This window comes from Mchenga conophoros, linkage group LG18, assembly GCF_057382185.1.
Source record: "Mchenga conophoros isolate Kocher_MC1m ecotype Shallow Benthic linkage group LG18, M_conophoros_male_GT1.1, whole genome shotgun sequence".
Lineage (NCBI taxonomy): Eukaryota > Metazoa > Chordata > Actinopteri > Cichliformes > Cichlidae > Mchenga > Mchenga conophoros.
In genome coordinates, this window is record NC_140543.1 from 12,092,569 (window position 1) to 12,107,152 (window position 14,584).

The following is a 14,584-nucleotide window of genomic DNA, read 5'->3' on the forward strand; positions in this document are numbered from 1 at the left end:
TCTTGTTTTGCTACCACCACCTGTGTCATTATTTCTAATTCCAAAATTTCTGACTGATTTTGAAGATTATCTCATGTAGCTTTTTGCGTTTTTGTCCTCTTCCTACCCTCTTATCTAATTTTCATCTGCACGTTATGATCCTTCTTCACCGAGGGCACAGTACTATGAAGCAAGCTCAACATATCCATCCTTTTTCTTATCTGGCTTCACTTAGCCAAACATCAGTGGTCACATACATCAACTCAGTCAAGTCAACGCCGGGTTTTCAAATGTAGCTATGAGTGTTCCCATGTTAGTGGTCACATTGGTTGCATAGGGCCAGTCACAAACACGGACAGGTCTGCAGACAGCAGAGTGAAACATTTGCCAAAGAACCTTACAGATCAACAGAAATTGTTCTTTTATCACCCAACAAAACATCAATTCATTTATACGTATCTATATTCTTTGTAGACTGTTCTTTTTAACATCCTGTTCTCTCTAATCTTGAACGTAGGTCTAGAGTTTGTTACTATGGCGATGTACCTCAGTGAATTAAAATCACCTCTGAAAAAATGTGAAATCCAGGTTAAAGTCGACCTAGAAAAGCTGCCCGGCTAAGATCTGAATGCTGCTTTGTAGTAAAGCCCTCAAATGTATGGTTAGCCTGTGGGATTTTCAGGCGATCTCATGTGTCCTGTGTTTCTCTTCATCATCGCTGGTTTCTCCTTTTGCAATTTTCCAGTGTGGACCCGTGCCATTTTGTTTACTGGATTTCCTTTCTCCATTTCTCCATGCGAGTTTTAAAATACTGAATCCTTAAAAAAATTTTTATTTTAAATGCCACAAATACCATTAAAGTACTTGGCTCTCAGAGTACAGATGCATTTGTGGTTTCTAGTGTTTCCTGTAGTAAAATGGGAGGCAGAGTCTTTATTTATGGAGCTCTTCTCAGTTGAGGTTTAGGAGGCAGACACTCCCTCGTTTTTAAATTGGGGCTTAATTTTTTTTTTCTTCTTTCGACACCGATGAATTTGATAAGCTCATAGTCAGGACCAGCCCAAGTGACCCTGAACCATCACTTGGTTATGCTGGTATAGGCCTAAGTTGCAGTGGGACTTCCCTTTACACCGAGCACCTTTCCTCTCTGTCACTCTCCTTGCATTTATATTGCCACTATTGCATGTCATTAACTTTGTGTCTTCTCTCTCCCCCACAGTTTGTACCTCTTCCTTTCTGCTTCCTCCATTTCTCCGTTCTGCACACATTTCTGCCTCATCAGCACCGTGTTTCTAATCTGTGGTTACTCCCCAACCTGAACAGTGCATAAAGTCTGTTTTTCAGTGCTTAACGTTTTTCCCCCTTCATCTCTCCTCTTATTTTAACAAGTTGAATAAGAGGAGAGAGGAACATGACTATCTGACATTTAGTTGAGTCAGATGGTCATGCTCCCTGAGCCTGGCTCTACTGCAGCTTTCTAACTATTAAATGGGAGGTTTTCCTCCCCACTGTCACCAAGTACTTTGCTCAAACTACATCATGTGGCTGCTCTCTACAATATTTCACGACCAATACCAAGTTAAAAGCCCCAAGATTTGGTGATCTATGTCGAAAATTACATTAAATTCCATTTTCTTCTAAAATAAAAGCTGATAAAAGTGATTCAAGGTGAGGTTAGAAAATCTATAATGCTTTAATGTATATTAAAACCTGGAAATGGCAGGATGTCAGTGACTTATTGCTTTCCTTTTACTAGGCACATTACAATGCTGTTAAGGCTTTAAAGACAGAAATAATAGCTGCAGCATGTAATTGATGGAGTGGGTTCATAAACTGAAATGCATTCGCCTCAATATAAATGAGAACCTGACAAAGTGGCATTGCAGCCGTGCTATTGGCTCTAAATGCTTTTACCTGTATTATGAAATTTTTAAAAAGATAAACAACTAAAACATGATGCTCTAAAGGCAATTAAGTGTACTGGAAACCCACCATTTCTATGGACATTGTTTTCCTGCTCTCAGCTGACATCTCTTAGTGCCATGCAGCCGTGTGCGAGACATAACACTCCACTAAACACACTTGAATAAACAAGGTCTTGTTATGCTTCTCACTTTAGATCTCTCCGCTTTGATTCAGATGTCCCTGTGCTGTTGAGGGGAAATGTATTTTACATTTCAGTCGTCTTATTGTATGGCAATAAATGGAGCAACATATGCAGCAACTCTATTTGGATTATTCAATCGGCTTTCCATGAGTGAGGAACGTTTCTGTCGATGCTCGATAACCTAGTCAAAATACCAAGTGTGTGCAAGCGAGGACAGGAAGGAAAATCAACAGAGAAAGATCAATCTGTGGGAAAGGCTGGATGATTACTTCCACCTTAAGCTGGTTAAGATCAATGCGTACATATAGTGTGAGTGTGTCTGGAGACTGTATTATTCAAGACTATGAAGCTCCTGGACAGCGCATACAGGAGCTCGGTGGAGTCTAATGTCAACAACAACTCAGAGCTGATTTGTGATGCATGTGGGTTGTTCATGAATCTAAAATTCTTTAGAGGTCATTCATGTGTTAAAGAACAGAAGATGATAGAAGCTTGCAGTTTAGATGTACAGTTGACTACATTTGGACTGCGCTACATTTAAAAAAGCCTGTTTAAACCAAGATTATTATGAAAACTCTGAACAAAGTAAATCTTCCATAGTGCTTTGGGTTTAACCTGCTCCACAAGTAGGCTATAACTAAGAGGTAATATGGTTGATCTAATTATAACCTGTTTTACTGCAGTGCATAGTCAAGATGATTGCACTTTAATGACCTCAAAACACAGACCTGAAACATCAAGTAGATTACCGAGGCATAAGTTCACATTAAGTAGGTACTGAAAGAGCCAATTGTGATGATTCTGTATTAATTAAGAGCATAAAAAGACTAATAGTTTAATGCGTAAATAGCAGCTTTGTGAGGCTGAACCAAAGCACATCAGTGCTAACATCATCAGAATAAGACACTCACAATAACAACGCTGACTTACTGATATTTGACATTTACCAGTACCCGACTGGTGCAAAACACAAAGCACTCTATACTCGAGGCTGCCACGAATCATCATTAGCACTAATTCGTAAAACTAGGCAGCCAATTGGACAACAAAAATTTTAAACTAATATCTTTTGCTCAGGCAAAGGACAAGGGATAATCAAAGTTATAAAAATCCATCCTCGGGGCGAAAGCTTAACAAAGAGAACATCAGTGAACACTAATATTATAACTAAACCAATAACCAACCTGCTGAATTTTGCTGTCAGCCCAGTTTGCTCACTTTATAATTATGTTAATCCAATGAATACATTATTTTCTTCCCCATTGTATCAGTAGGGCTGGAGTTAATTCGCATGATTTGAAAACATTAAACTTTGCAGTGCTTAACAAATTTATTAGACCACCCGTCATAAAAACAAGAGAATAAATATTATGAATCCTAAAACTAAAAATTACACCATTACTAACTGACTCCGTGTTTTTACAGCCGTGTTTGAGCCGGCACACTGGACTTCAGAAATTAATCGAGCGTAATGTTCTACCACTGAAACAAAATTGTCTGTTCAGGTAAGCAAGTAAACAATTGAAATGCAACTGAAAACAACAATTTGGCATCTTAATCAAAAATTTATAATGTGCTTTACTGGTTTTTCCACTTTTGTGTGAAACAGTAAATTTGAAAATTCATGGAGAACAGTTAGGTTTTTCCATTAAAATACATTTACATTAAATAATTTGCCTAAATCAATTTTAAAAATGATTCAGGTAAATAGCAATATTGTTCATTTAAGGCGTCCTTGGCATAAACCTACATTAGGTGTGGTCTAATAATAATAACAATAGTAATAATAATAATAATAATTAAATGTGTTCAAGGCAAAAGGCAAAAAGCCATGAGCTAAATCGAAGGAGTCTGTTTACTGTTCGAAAGCGTGGATAGTTTCTTAAGCACGTTGCTAGCGACTGTGTTAGTACCTCATACTGAGTGATGATCCCGTAAGTCTGCGCCGGTTCTCTCCACTTCAGGATGATCTTCTCCTCGTAGGCACTGCCCTGAATGGACTCCAGAGGAACCGCCCCAGGCACTGTGGGAAATGCGTACATGTGGTAATAACTACCGAATTAAGCAGTAGTTTACTTTAGTTTTGTTTTTCAATTATTCTTTTAATTGTTTTTTACCTTATTCTGCGGATTAGCTTTTAACTGACCTGTTTTTTAATTTATTTTTTAAAAATACTGAAATTGATTGACTGCTTTCCAAAAACTGAGTTGAAATCTTCAAGGACTGAAACAAGTTTCTAAAAAGTTTTCTCAGAAGGATTTTCTTGCCACATATTTGACACTTTTCACCTTTCTTAAGTTAAATTATTGCCAATAAAAGTTGATGAAAGCAGCTGTAGCCCTTTCCACTATGATTTACTAAGCAAAGCACCTTAAACTAATGTGCATACCAAAAAAGGCTTTTCAAGGATGCACGCTAAAAATGTGAGAAAGCCAACGTCAAATGCAATTTTTTTAAACTGGAATTTGCAAGATTATTTGAAGTCAGTGTTACTCAAGACACTGTTATACATGTTTTACAGCAAACCTGAACACTTTCTTACAGATAGAAATGGATAGAAAAGATGAAGTTGTAAACCCACAGGAACAGCAGGAATCTTAATCTTTCTGCAATGCTTACTTGTACTGAGATACTGCCAAAGAGATCTAGTCCTTTAACCCCTCATGTGAATTGCTTTCATTCTTTAAGCGAAAGAGACTGATGTGGAGATGTACTTTTTTTTTGGTTTAAAGATTTATCTTGAACACAACTAGAGCTACACCCTGCCTGTACACTTTCTCCCATGGGACCCTAAGCACACAGATACACATACAGAAACACATATCAGTCAGATACTGAGAAACAGTTGCCACTTTCAAGTTTCCAACCAGAGATATGAGCCAGACATGACTCTTTTCTACAGCTGAGCCTGTTATCTGGCGGCCGGGGTTCCTTGAGACTTCTGTAGAGTTCATTTCCTGTGTCTGCTGAGGCAACAGAGAAGATCTTTCATCTTTCAAGGAGGTGAAACAACTATCCGACACAGAGGCTTACTGTCTGACTTCTGTGCTCTCCTGAAAAATATTTGGAATATCCCAGACTTTGTTTGTGGCTGTGAATCGGATGAGAACCTACACATCCTAAAGATTGAAACATCAAAACTGTAATAACAAAAGCAAGTTGTTCAGCTGTTGAAGACACATTTTCTTTTATTAAATGTTAAGAGAAAGTGTGTTAGCGTGCCATATACATACATATACACTGACTGAATTTTCTACAGTAGAATCCAGTAGTAAATTCAGTCAGATCCATCATTTTGAGAAGTAAAGATCAGATTATTGAAAGAAGAAATTAAATGCAAGTCTTTGGGGGGGTTGTTTTTTTTGAAACAATGACATCTAATATAGTACATGTCTGTGAACAGGTGGCGACACAACATCTCCACATACACAGCCTACTAATCTTAGAGCCTATTTCTTAAGAAAATAAGACTTTTAAGCTATTTACATTTATACACACTGTTACGACCCAAGGTGACCCCAGTGTGAGGTTTCCTGTGTGCTTTGTGGTCTCTCTGTGATGTGATTTGATGACAGAAAAACTGGCCAGTGTTCTGCAGGGCTATTTAAACCCCACCACCTGAGGCCTTGCTTCATCTCTTCTTTTGAGTTACTGTTACATGCACCACTTTACACCACTGACATGGACTTACACAAATCATGATTATTATAATAAACCCCTGGTAATCCCTGTTCAGTCGCTGGCATGTCTCCATTCTTTGTTGTGGCCTATGAGCAACTAAATTTTGTCTCATTTGTTGCATAGTGAATTTAACACATCGGACTGTAACAAATGCCACGTCTCTACCCCCAATGTCAGTATCACAAATCCAGTGATGGAACTGGTGTTTAGCTCAGTAGGATAAGAAATGGGGAAGCTTGAACTCACAAGTATGAGTCAGAATTGAGGTGCACGGTTATTTTTTTCCTCCACTGTTGAGAATGTTGAAACTGCATTTCGTTTTATTATAAATTATTAAGCATTAATAGAAAATATTTGTCTCTCTGAAGTTAAAAAGTAAATTAAATATGTCTAGATGATGTTGAAGTATCTTGAACTGATGTCGGCATAATTTCCACAACTTTCATTTTGGAATAGACATTGACAAACACAGAAATGTCTGCAATGTCTGGGTTTCAGTGAGTTTTAGAATGCAAATATCATCTAAAAGTAAAACTATTTTTTCCCTGCCCTGTAAGGCTTTCTAGTTGAGCTAAGAAAAAAAAAAAAAGGACTATTGATGTTACTTACCATCCTCATCGGTCTGAACCTCCAGCTCTGTGCTCTCCTTGACACCCTCCGGGTTGCGCAGCACTAGCTTGACGCTGAGGTTGGTGAATGGAGAGAGATTGTGGATAGTGTGCTGAGGATCGCGACTCTGAGTGTCATAACACACTTCCTCACGCGTCTCCTCCTTGCCGGCTACTCTGTACCGGTACTGGACGGTAAGGTTATAGCTGTGGCAGCGGGTCACGTTATAGCCCAGAGGTTCCCAGCGCACTGTAACCTGTTTGGACTGGATGTCCACCACTTCCAGCCTCCGTGGGCCGTGCATAGGCTCTGGCGAAATCGAAAGAGAAGGAAGTGTGAACTTACATAAAGATAATCAATTGGGTCATATTAAATGCCAGGTGTTTCAGGCCAGATGCAATAAAATCAAAATTACTGAGGTTTACGTGGGTTAGAGAAAGCTCCTTTTCCTTTGGGCCAAAAAAAAAAAAAAAAAAAAAAAAAAAAAAAAATCCAGTAGTCGATTTTTCATAACACTTTCATTCATATTAAAATACTACTTTTTTCTGTTTATAGTTCATATTTCCAGAAAATATTTTAAAATTTCAAAGGCACAGACTGATACTGAGCATTGCCAAATCCCATTACCGTTGCTAACTTGGGCTCACAGCAACTAAAGGCACCAAGACACCACAGGTCTGTCACTGGAAACCCTCAGCAGGTGGTGTATCATCCCTTCAGAGCGTGCCATTCCTCTGCTTCTTCTGCCTTGTCCTCCGCCTTTTCTACTCTATTTTCCATCTCGCCCAGTGGCGGTCAGCTATTAGCACCACACTGATACAGAGTCAGCCAACCTGTCAATCCAGGCAGGACACAACCCCCACCGCTATCCTATCACCTCTAATCACATACACTGTCTCCTTGCCTTTTCTCTTCCACTTTATCCATTTTCTCTCTCCTTCCTTCTCTCTCTTTCTCCTTTCCCCACCTATTTTCCCCTCTTGCACTCCCTCTCTCCCTCCTTTCCTACGGGAGGAAAGCAGCCCAAGCACAAGGTAATGGGATCAATTTCCATTCCAGGTTAAATTCGCAGTCCATTTCTCTGGAACTTAACACTTTACCACCTATTAGGAAGAGCCAGAGCTCAATTTCCCCGTTCCCCAGGAGACACAGTCCAGCAATTCAGAGGCGGCCACGGCAGCCATGTTTAACATTCTAGAGATGTGTGAAGGGAGACTGGACTCAGGCTAGAGCACGGTGTTCATTTTTACAGATTGTATGAAAGACAGAACAAACAAGCAAGAAACCAACAAACACTGTTGGCATTATGATCACAGACGTTTCTTTTTGTTATCTTCCGCTATCCAGCGTATTACTACTGCGATAAAATGTTCAAGGTTTATCGAGAATCCTTTCAAATGATCTTGCAGGAGTTTGAGTAGTGCTATAGAAAATCTACAAGGTAGAAATGAACGGTTTCAAAAAAATTAGGTCATGACATGTGAAAACTCGGGCCTGTACAAGTGGAAAAAGGGCTCCTTGATGAATGAAAGATCGAATGCCTGCCGATTTCACGAGGAGAAACAACGGATGTGATTTCTCCTGCACTTTTACAGACAGGATGAAATAGCATTAGAAGAGCCTGAAGGAGACAGAGGAAGAGCAGTTGAAGGCAGCTTGGGAAAGGGATGTCAATGTGCAGTATATAGTACATGAAATACAAAAGGCTACAAATGTGATGCCTCACAAAACGGCATAATCTCCTTCCAAAAGGGAAAAAATGGCATCTATGATATATTCAAGACGGATTTGCTACTATAGTTCAAATAAAAGTAAACATTCCACTAAAATTCCTCATTCAGCACACGTATCCAACAGCTTTAATCGTGACTTAACAAGCAGTTGAGAGAATATAGAGCTATCTGGTGTTGGTTTACTTGTGTTTTATCATTTCTTAGCCTGAATTTTACTCTGCAGCGAATGTCTTACTCTGCCACTAAAATGCAGTAATAATATAAAAAGTGGTGTGATACTTAAGAAAATGTAATCACACCCTCCAAAAACAAACAAACAGACAGACAGACAGACAAAAAAAAAAAAAAAAAAAAAGATTCTAAGGAAAAACTGGGAGCAACTGGCAATGAGAAATAGGCTTCTTCACTCGATTGCAGTGTTGGGAGAGCCATCCAGAAAATAGAAGTTTAAACCCCTTTATTTGCGGAACTATCTGTTGGCCGCACTCTGTAGGCAACGGTTACACTAAAAGCACAGAGAATTGCAGGGTGGCCAGGCACAGAAATCAAATTAAACCAGATGCTCTCAGAGTTACAAATGCACCAAAGTGTGAATCTCAAACAGACGCGCACAAGCGACTGAGAGTTAGTCTCATTTCTGGAGCGTTCAAGGAGAATGTCACACTCCCATCTTTGTGGAACATCATAGATAATGTCCACTGCACCCTAATTCGGGCCAATGGAGAGCTGCCAGGATGGGAAGCACTTGTGGAAAATATAACTGTGCTGAGAAACAGCCGTAGCCCCACGAAGAAGGGACATTAATTTGTGTCTATTTGTTTTACTGGGGGTAGGATTATTAGACGTATTCTTTTTATTTTTGGGTGTACAAGTCGCAGGAAAGATACACAAAAGAACATCGGCCGTTTGGAAGCAGCTTTTATAATTATTCTATAGCCTCTGCCTGGTGTTTTGTAGAGAAAAGGCTAATTGTTTGTTGCCCCACTGGCTCCCTGTAGTGCAAATGCCAGCTGTCTGAGGGAGGCAGTAAAACGAGAGGATCTGTGGCAGAACTTGTAACCCATGATTCAGAATGACTTCATTGCTTGCATGAACAACAAGGTGCCTTATCCGTTTTAGAGCCCGGTCATGGATGACTTTGAAGAAAGAGGAAAAGGAAAAAAAAAAAAAAAAAAAAACGCTGTGCATCCTCCTCCCTCACTTAATCTGAAATGAACAGGTCAGGCTGAATGGCTGATATCCTTTATAAGTCCCTTCATGAATAGATGAAGACCATGCAGCCATTCTCAAATGGGCCCACAGGCCCGTGAATGACAACTGATGAGATGAGCCTATTACCCCAGTTTACTGTGGCTGCAAGTTTAGTTTTATTGACTGAACAGTAAGAGGCTCAGTATCAAGAGCACAAACAGAAACAACAACAAGGAATAATAGGGCTAGCTCTGAAAATCCATACCATTTTTTTCCTCCCCACAATGCTCTCAAGCTATCACAGTCTCAGGGCGACATTGGGGTGAAAGTACTAAAAATATGACTCCAATATCTCTCCAGTATGGCAGATATTTCTAGTGGAATAGAGTTATAATAATGGCTATGAAAGCATCCCTTGGAGCAGGAAATTACTGAGGTCTATCTTATGCCAGGGCACTCAGAATGAGCTCCAGTGAGAGCCAGATTGGTATTCCAAGCGGTGGACAAATTATCACCTGCCCCACACTCACCGATGTAATTGAATAATTTGAACTTGACATTTACATAGAACTATTAGTGATTTTTTGTCATTACAGTCTGACATTTAAATAATGTTTTTAGAAATTATCAGCACATTATTGCATCTTGCTAATTTGATTGGGCCCTGCGTACATGCTACTGCAGCTCATGCGATAACATGATTTTGCCAAACATTAAATTAAAAAAAAAAAATTATAAAAACAACAACAACAACAACAAATAACCGCATGTTGCAACTGGCTGTCCTAGAGGGGGCTTCAAATGGTGCACTTAGCCCCTGGGAAGAGCAAGACATTAGTCCTGGATGAAAGGAAACAAATTGGGCATGTCTGGAGCACAGCCACTTTACTACTAGATGAATGTGTGTGTGCGGGCGTGTGTGGCTGTATAAAGGGGACCATGTGTGTACTCTTGTGTGCTTACCATCTTATGAGTGTAAAAGAGTTTCCATATGCGTGCACAGCAGCACACGTCTGGTTTCTCAGCATCTTTCTGGCTATATGTACAGAAGAGCGATTTACTTATCAGATTTTCCTCAGGCTTCGCAGCATACGAGCCATTCGGAAAGCCGGGATCTTTATCAGATCCACATCGATTAAGAGAAGAAAAGCCTGATGCTGGCTTAGACTTCCATCTACCTGCTCAGCAAACAGACCCAGAAGGGGGGGGGGGGGGGGGGGGGGGGAAGAGAAAAGCCTGTTTCCCCAGTGATTAGAAACCCCCAGCAAGTCAATGTGGCTCACTTGCCTGTTCACCGTCTCATCAGGCTGAGGAAGAGGAGGGGAGTGCTTTGACTTTCACAGGATGGCCCGTAGATGGTCTGATTCCTTCGCGGAGCATGTCAACCGGAGCTTGTCACAAGAAAGTACAGCTGTTGGAGACGGTACCAAAACAACTTGATGACGGTAAGATTAAATCCCGTGTTCCGTTCTAGGCAGTCAGGCCTGGTATTGCCGTCACTTATCTCTCTCTATTTTGATTTGTTATTCTTTCTGTTGTGTTTGAGCTGGGTGGGCTGGGAAACAAGCACATTTGTTTGCCTCTTTCTATTACATCTCACTGATAGCACTATGACCATAGGAAATCATTTTCATATCCGACAGAAGCAAGCAGTAATGATAGCTTTTGATAACCGGCAATCAAAGCTCCATCACCCTCCTAGAGTGCTTCTCTATGCAATCCTCTGGAGGAACAGAACGACTGTTTGACTCTGTGTGTGTATGTGCATGCGTGTGGGAAGAGATGGAGGGAGTCGGTGTGTGGGTAGATAGGTGGGTGAGGGGACTGGAGAAAGCAAGCTAAGACAGAGAAGGGGTGGAAATGTCAAGGTCTTTGTTGCCATCAAATGCAACAAGTAAAATTAGGCCTCAGAACTGACATGTGTACACATATTATAACTAATGGCACTTTAAAAGGCACTGTACATGGACATCTTGTGATCCAATACAAGCATTAGTCAGAGACAAATGCTTACATGCTCAGGACACACACACACACACACACACACACACACACACACAGCTCAGACACCTTGGAGGCGTGGATAATCACAAGGATTTATTGAATGGTGGTGGTCGCTCCTCACTCTATCAAGTCCTTCTTTATAGGTCCAGTGATAAATGAGATTGCCATGATGGGCGAGTGTGAGGGGCGGAGGGGCCTACAGTGCTCTGGATCAAATTGAAACCACCGAATGAGCCCGGGCGCCGGACCAGGCCAGGCTGCCACCTTGTCTGATGAACCCCCTGAAGCTGTAGGGGTGGAGATGAATGGGCGAATGCTTTCCTTTTCACAGAACTAAAGAGAAGGGGACGGTGAAAGTAAGACATTCTCTACCAACACAGATGATGTACGACAAGATTCATGACTGTCAAGGCATATCTAGTCCTTTCCTGTTTTTGTAAACAACCACGCTACTGTATGCTGGCCTCAAAATGCCAATAAGCTCAACGGCTTGAAAAGAGAAAACTAAGAAATACTGATTTTGTGTGGAAATGTCAAACTAAATATTCAGTTTTTGGATTATGCTGACATGCTGAAGATATGTCGTCTGACACAATGGAAAGCTGTTTATTACTACACTTAATAGATACAATATTCTACACGACCTGACTGGAAGCCAGAGGGTGGGGATGAATATCATTTAATTGTTCCAGATATAAAAATCCTCTGAAGCCGCATTTAGGTTCATGCATTGATATACAAGTCTCAGTTCTGGTTTATATCAGGGGGGAAAAACAACATAGTACATTAAAAGCCAATGCAACTATTGTTAATGTAGTTTAATTCATAAACACTATTTTAATATAATACCAGTTCACACTATAGAATTATGCTTAAAACATAAGTATACCATACTTGCAAACCTTTAGCCAATAAGCAGTCAACGACTAAGTCTGTAATAATAATAATCAAACAATGATAACAACAAAAAAGGCCAATTTTTATATACACAAAATCAACAGACAAGAGAAATCTTATGAATGGAAGAAGAAAAAAAAAAAAGTGTATTTCCATGGAATCAATACAGGTTATTTACTACCATCATGTGTTGTAACATTTGGTCAGTGCAGTAGTTTAAAACCCCCCAAAAAGCTCAAATGAAGCCTGCAGTTATTATACATTGACTGTAAATTAAAAGAACAAACCTGGCAAGTGTGCGTCATGAGGTGAAATAAAGTGCAAGTCTACAAACCGGATGAAAACAAATGGGCAGCCAGTTGATGGAACGAGCAGAGGCAGCTGAGGAGGAACTGGTTAAATCAATCTTTCATTTTGTTTCCACCAATATGCTGTGCAGTGATTGGGGTCAGGGTGACAGGCAGAATGACCCCCTCTTCCCTCATCCGTCTTAACACATACATGCCCACACACCCATCTCTCCTGTCAGAGCAGACTTTGTCTTTTGTGTTCAGGTTCCTCGGAAAATGGCTGCGGATAGGGCTTACAAATGGGAAGAACACAAGCCCTCATTTACCAATGGGGACGCAATCTCTACAGGAGCAGTGGGAGGTTACCAAGGTGATTCTTCAACTTCAGTACTACCCAGATGGCCCTTGTGCCACTGTCATTTGTCGCTAAAAACCCACATGTGTCGTATTCAACTCAGGGTGTTACCCACAGTGTAAATCAAAGTGAAGCGCTTGACTTTGTGAAATGGTTGCTGTGTTTTCTGAGCCACCCACTTAGGAGATATGAGATCCAAGATCTAGCTATCTAGGTGGGGGAATAGAGGGAATAAATCGCAACCCTTCTGACATTCATGTCCTTTAGTTGAGGAGTAGACGCAGAAATGTTCTTGAGTTAGAGTTATACAACCAGACTGAGTGAGTGCTTGTTGGATGCCTAGGAAGGGGAATGGGACATCTATAATTCAGCAAAAGGATGGAGAAAATCTGTGACAAAAATTACAGCAGATAGATCATGAATAATTAATCAGGGAGAATAGAAACATTTAAAGACCTCGAGAAGCATTTCAGTTCAAATTTAAAAACCGCAGAGAAAAAAAAAAAAAAAACGTAAAATCTTCCTGCCGAGCCTGACTAAACTACCGCTATTTATCATCCTCCTGAGGCTCAAGAGTAGAGGTTACTAACAACCTCGAAGATAATTGTTTACGAGGAGCTGAAGAAGCAGCTCTGGACTAGAAAGAGACCGGGTTTATGTGGATATCACCACAGTATCATTTATACACATCTGTTCTCAGGACTTTCAATTCTTCCCTGTCAAGAATAGATGGATGGAGTGATGAAGGTGAGGGAAATGGTAACAATAAGAATAATAATAATGAACTGGCTACAAATGCAAATCTTTCGCACACTCGTTCCTTTCCCACAGCAGTTGTTTGAAGATGTGTCCTTGAGAGGAACACAATTTACCTTTTGCAGCACCAATAGAGCACAATTCACCATTCTACTTCCAACTGCCTGTGATAAAAAGACTTTTATTGTGGTCCTCCTATAACCTTCCTGCACACCCCAAACTCAATCTACCCTGTTTTCTCTGACTGACAAAAGGACACAAATTCAATGGGCCTCAAACTAAGGCTTTTCATTCGCCTTGCAATAGGCAATATATAAACCCTATAGGTCACATGACTGGCCGCTATTGTGGGTGACAAACTGGACCAGTGTTATCTGAGATAGTAAGGTGAAGTGACTTTCTATTCATGGCTCAAGGCAACAATAGTGTTAATTAGACACACGCCTGGCAAACAATTCCTTTCCTTTCGGGCTGCGAGAGACAAATCTGCTTAATCTCAACCTTAGCTAAAAAGCAACCATCATGAAGGGATAGATCTCACCGAGGAAAATTGCCCTGTAGACATGCATAAAGCTTCTGACGGGAAAAATAGCAGTTACATCTGACAGATCATCACTCTCCCTTTGTTGACAAAATGTTTGGTTAGACAAGAATTGGCGAGGCAGAATATAGTATACCGATTCAGTTAAGTGTGACTGCAAATGACAAAAAACGATGAAGTCAACATGCTTAGCTCTACAGCAATAATATCCTCTAATTTGGAAAACTACAAACATTTTTCTGAGAAGGGTTTGTTCATTCAGTTGAATTTATATTAACCTTTATCTTAACGTAAGGCGTTTAAATAGATGGTGCTGTGAAAAAAATATAATCCTGATTTCTTAGTTTTCTGTATATTTATCAAAATTCTATGTTATTCAGAGATAACCTTTGTCAATACAAAATGCAGTTTTTCAATGATGGTTTTATTTATTTTATTTCC

At 40.2% G+C, this 14,584-nt stretch overlaps 1 protein-coding gene across 4 annotated transcripts in view; it reads right to left on the reverse strand.

Moving 5' to 3' along the window:
- Window positions 1-14,584, reverse strand: part of LOC146553313 (receptor-type tyrosine-protein phosphatase mu) — a 165,115-nt gene that overhangs the window by 73,439 nt on the left and 77,092 nt on the right. For all 4 annotated transcript variants that reach the window (XM_085253206.1, XM_085253204.1, XM_085253205.1 and 1 more), the window contains exons 8-9: window positions 6,377-6,685; window positions 4,000-4,109 (exon numbers count right to left, since the gene is read on the reverse strand). In XM_085253206.1, coding sequence (XP_085109332.1) covers window positions 4,000-4,109; window positions 6,377-6,685 — 419 coding nt within the window. The remainder of the gene's footprint in view (window positions 1-3,999; window positions 4,110-6,376; window positions 6,686-14,584) is intronic.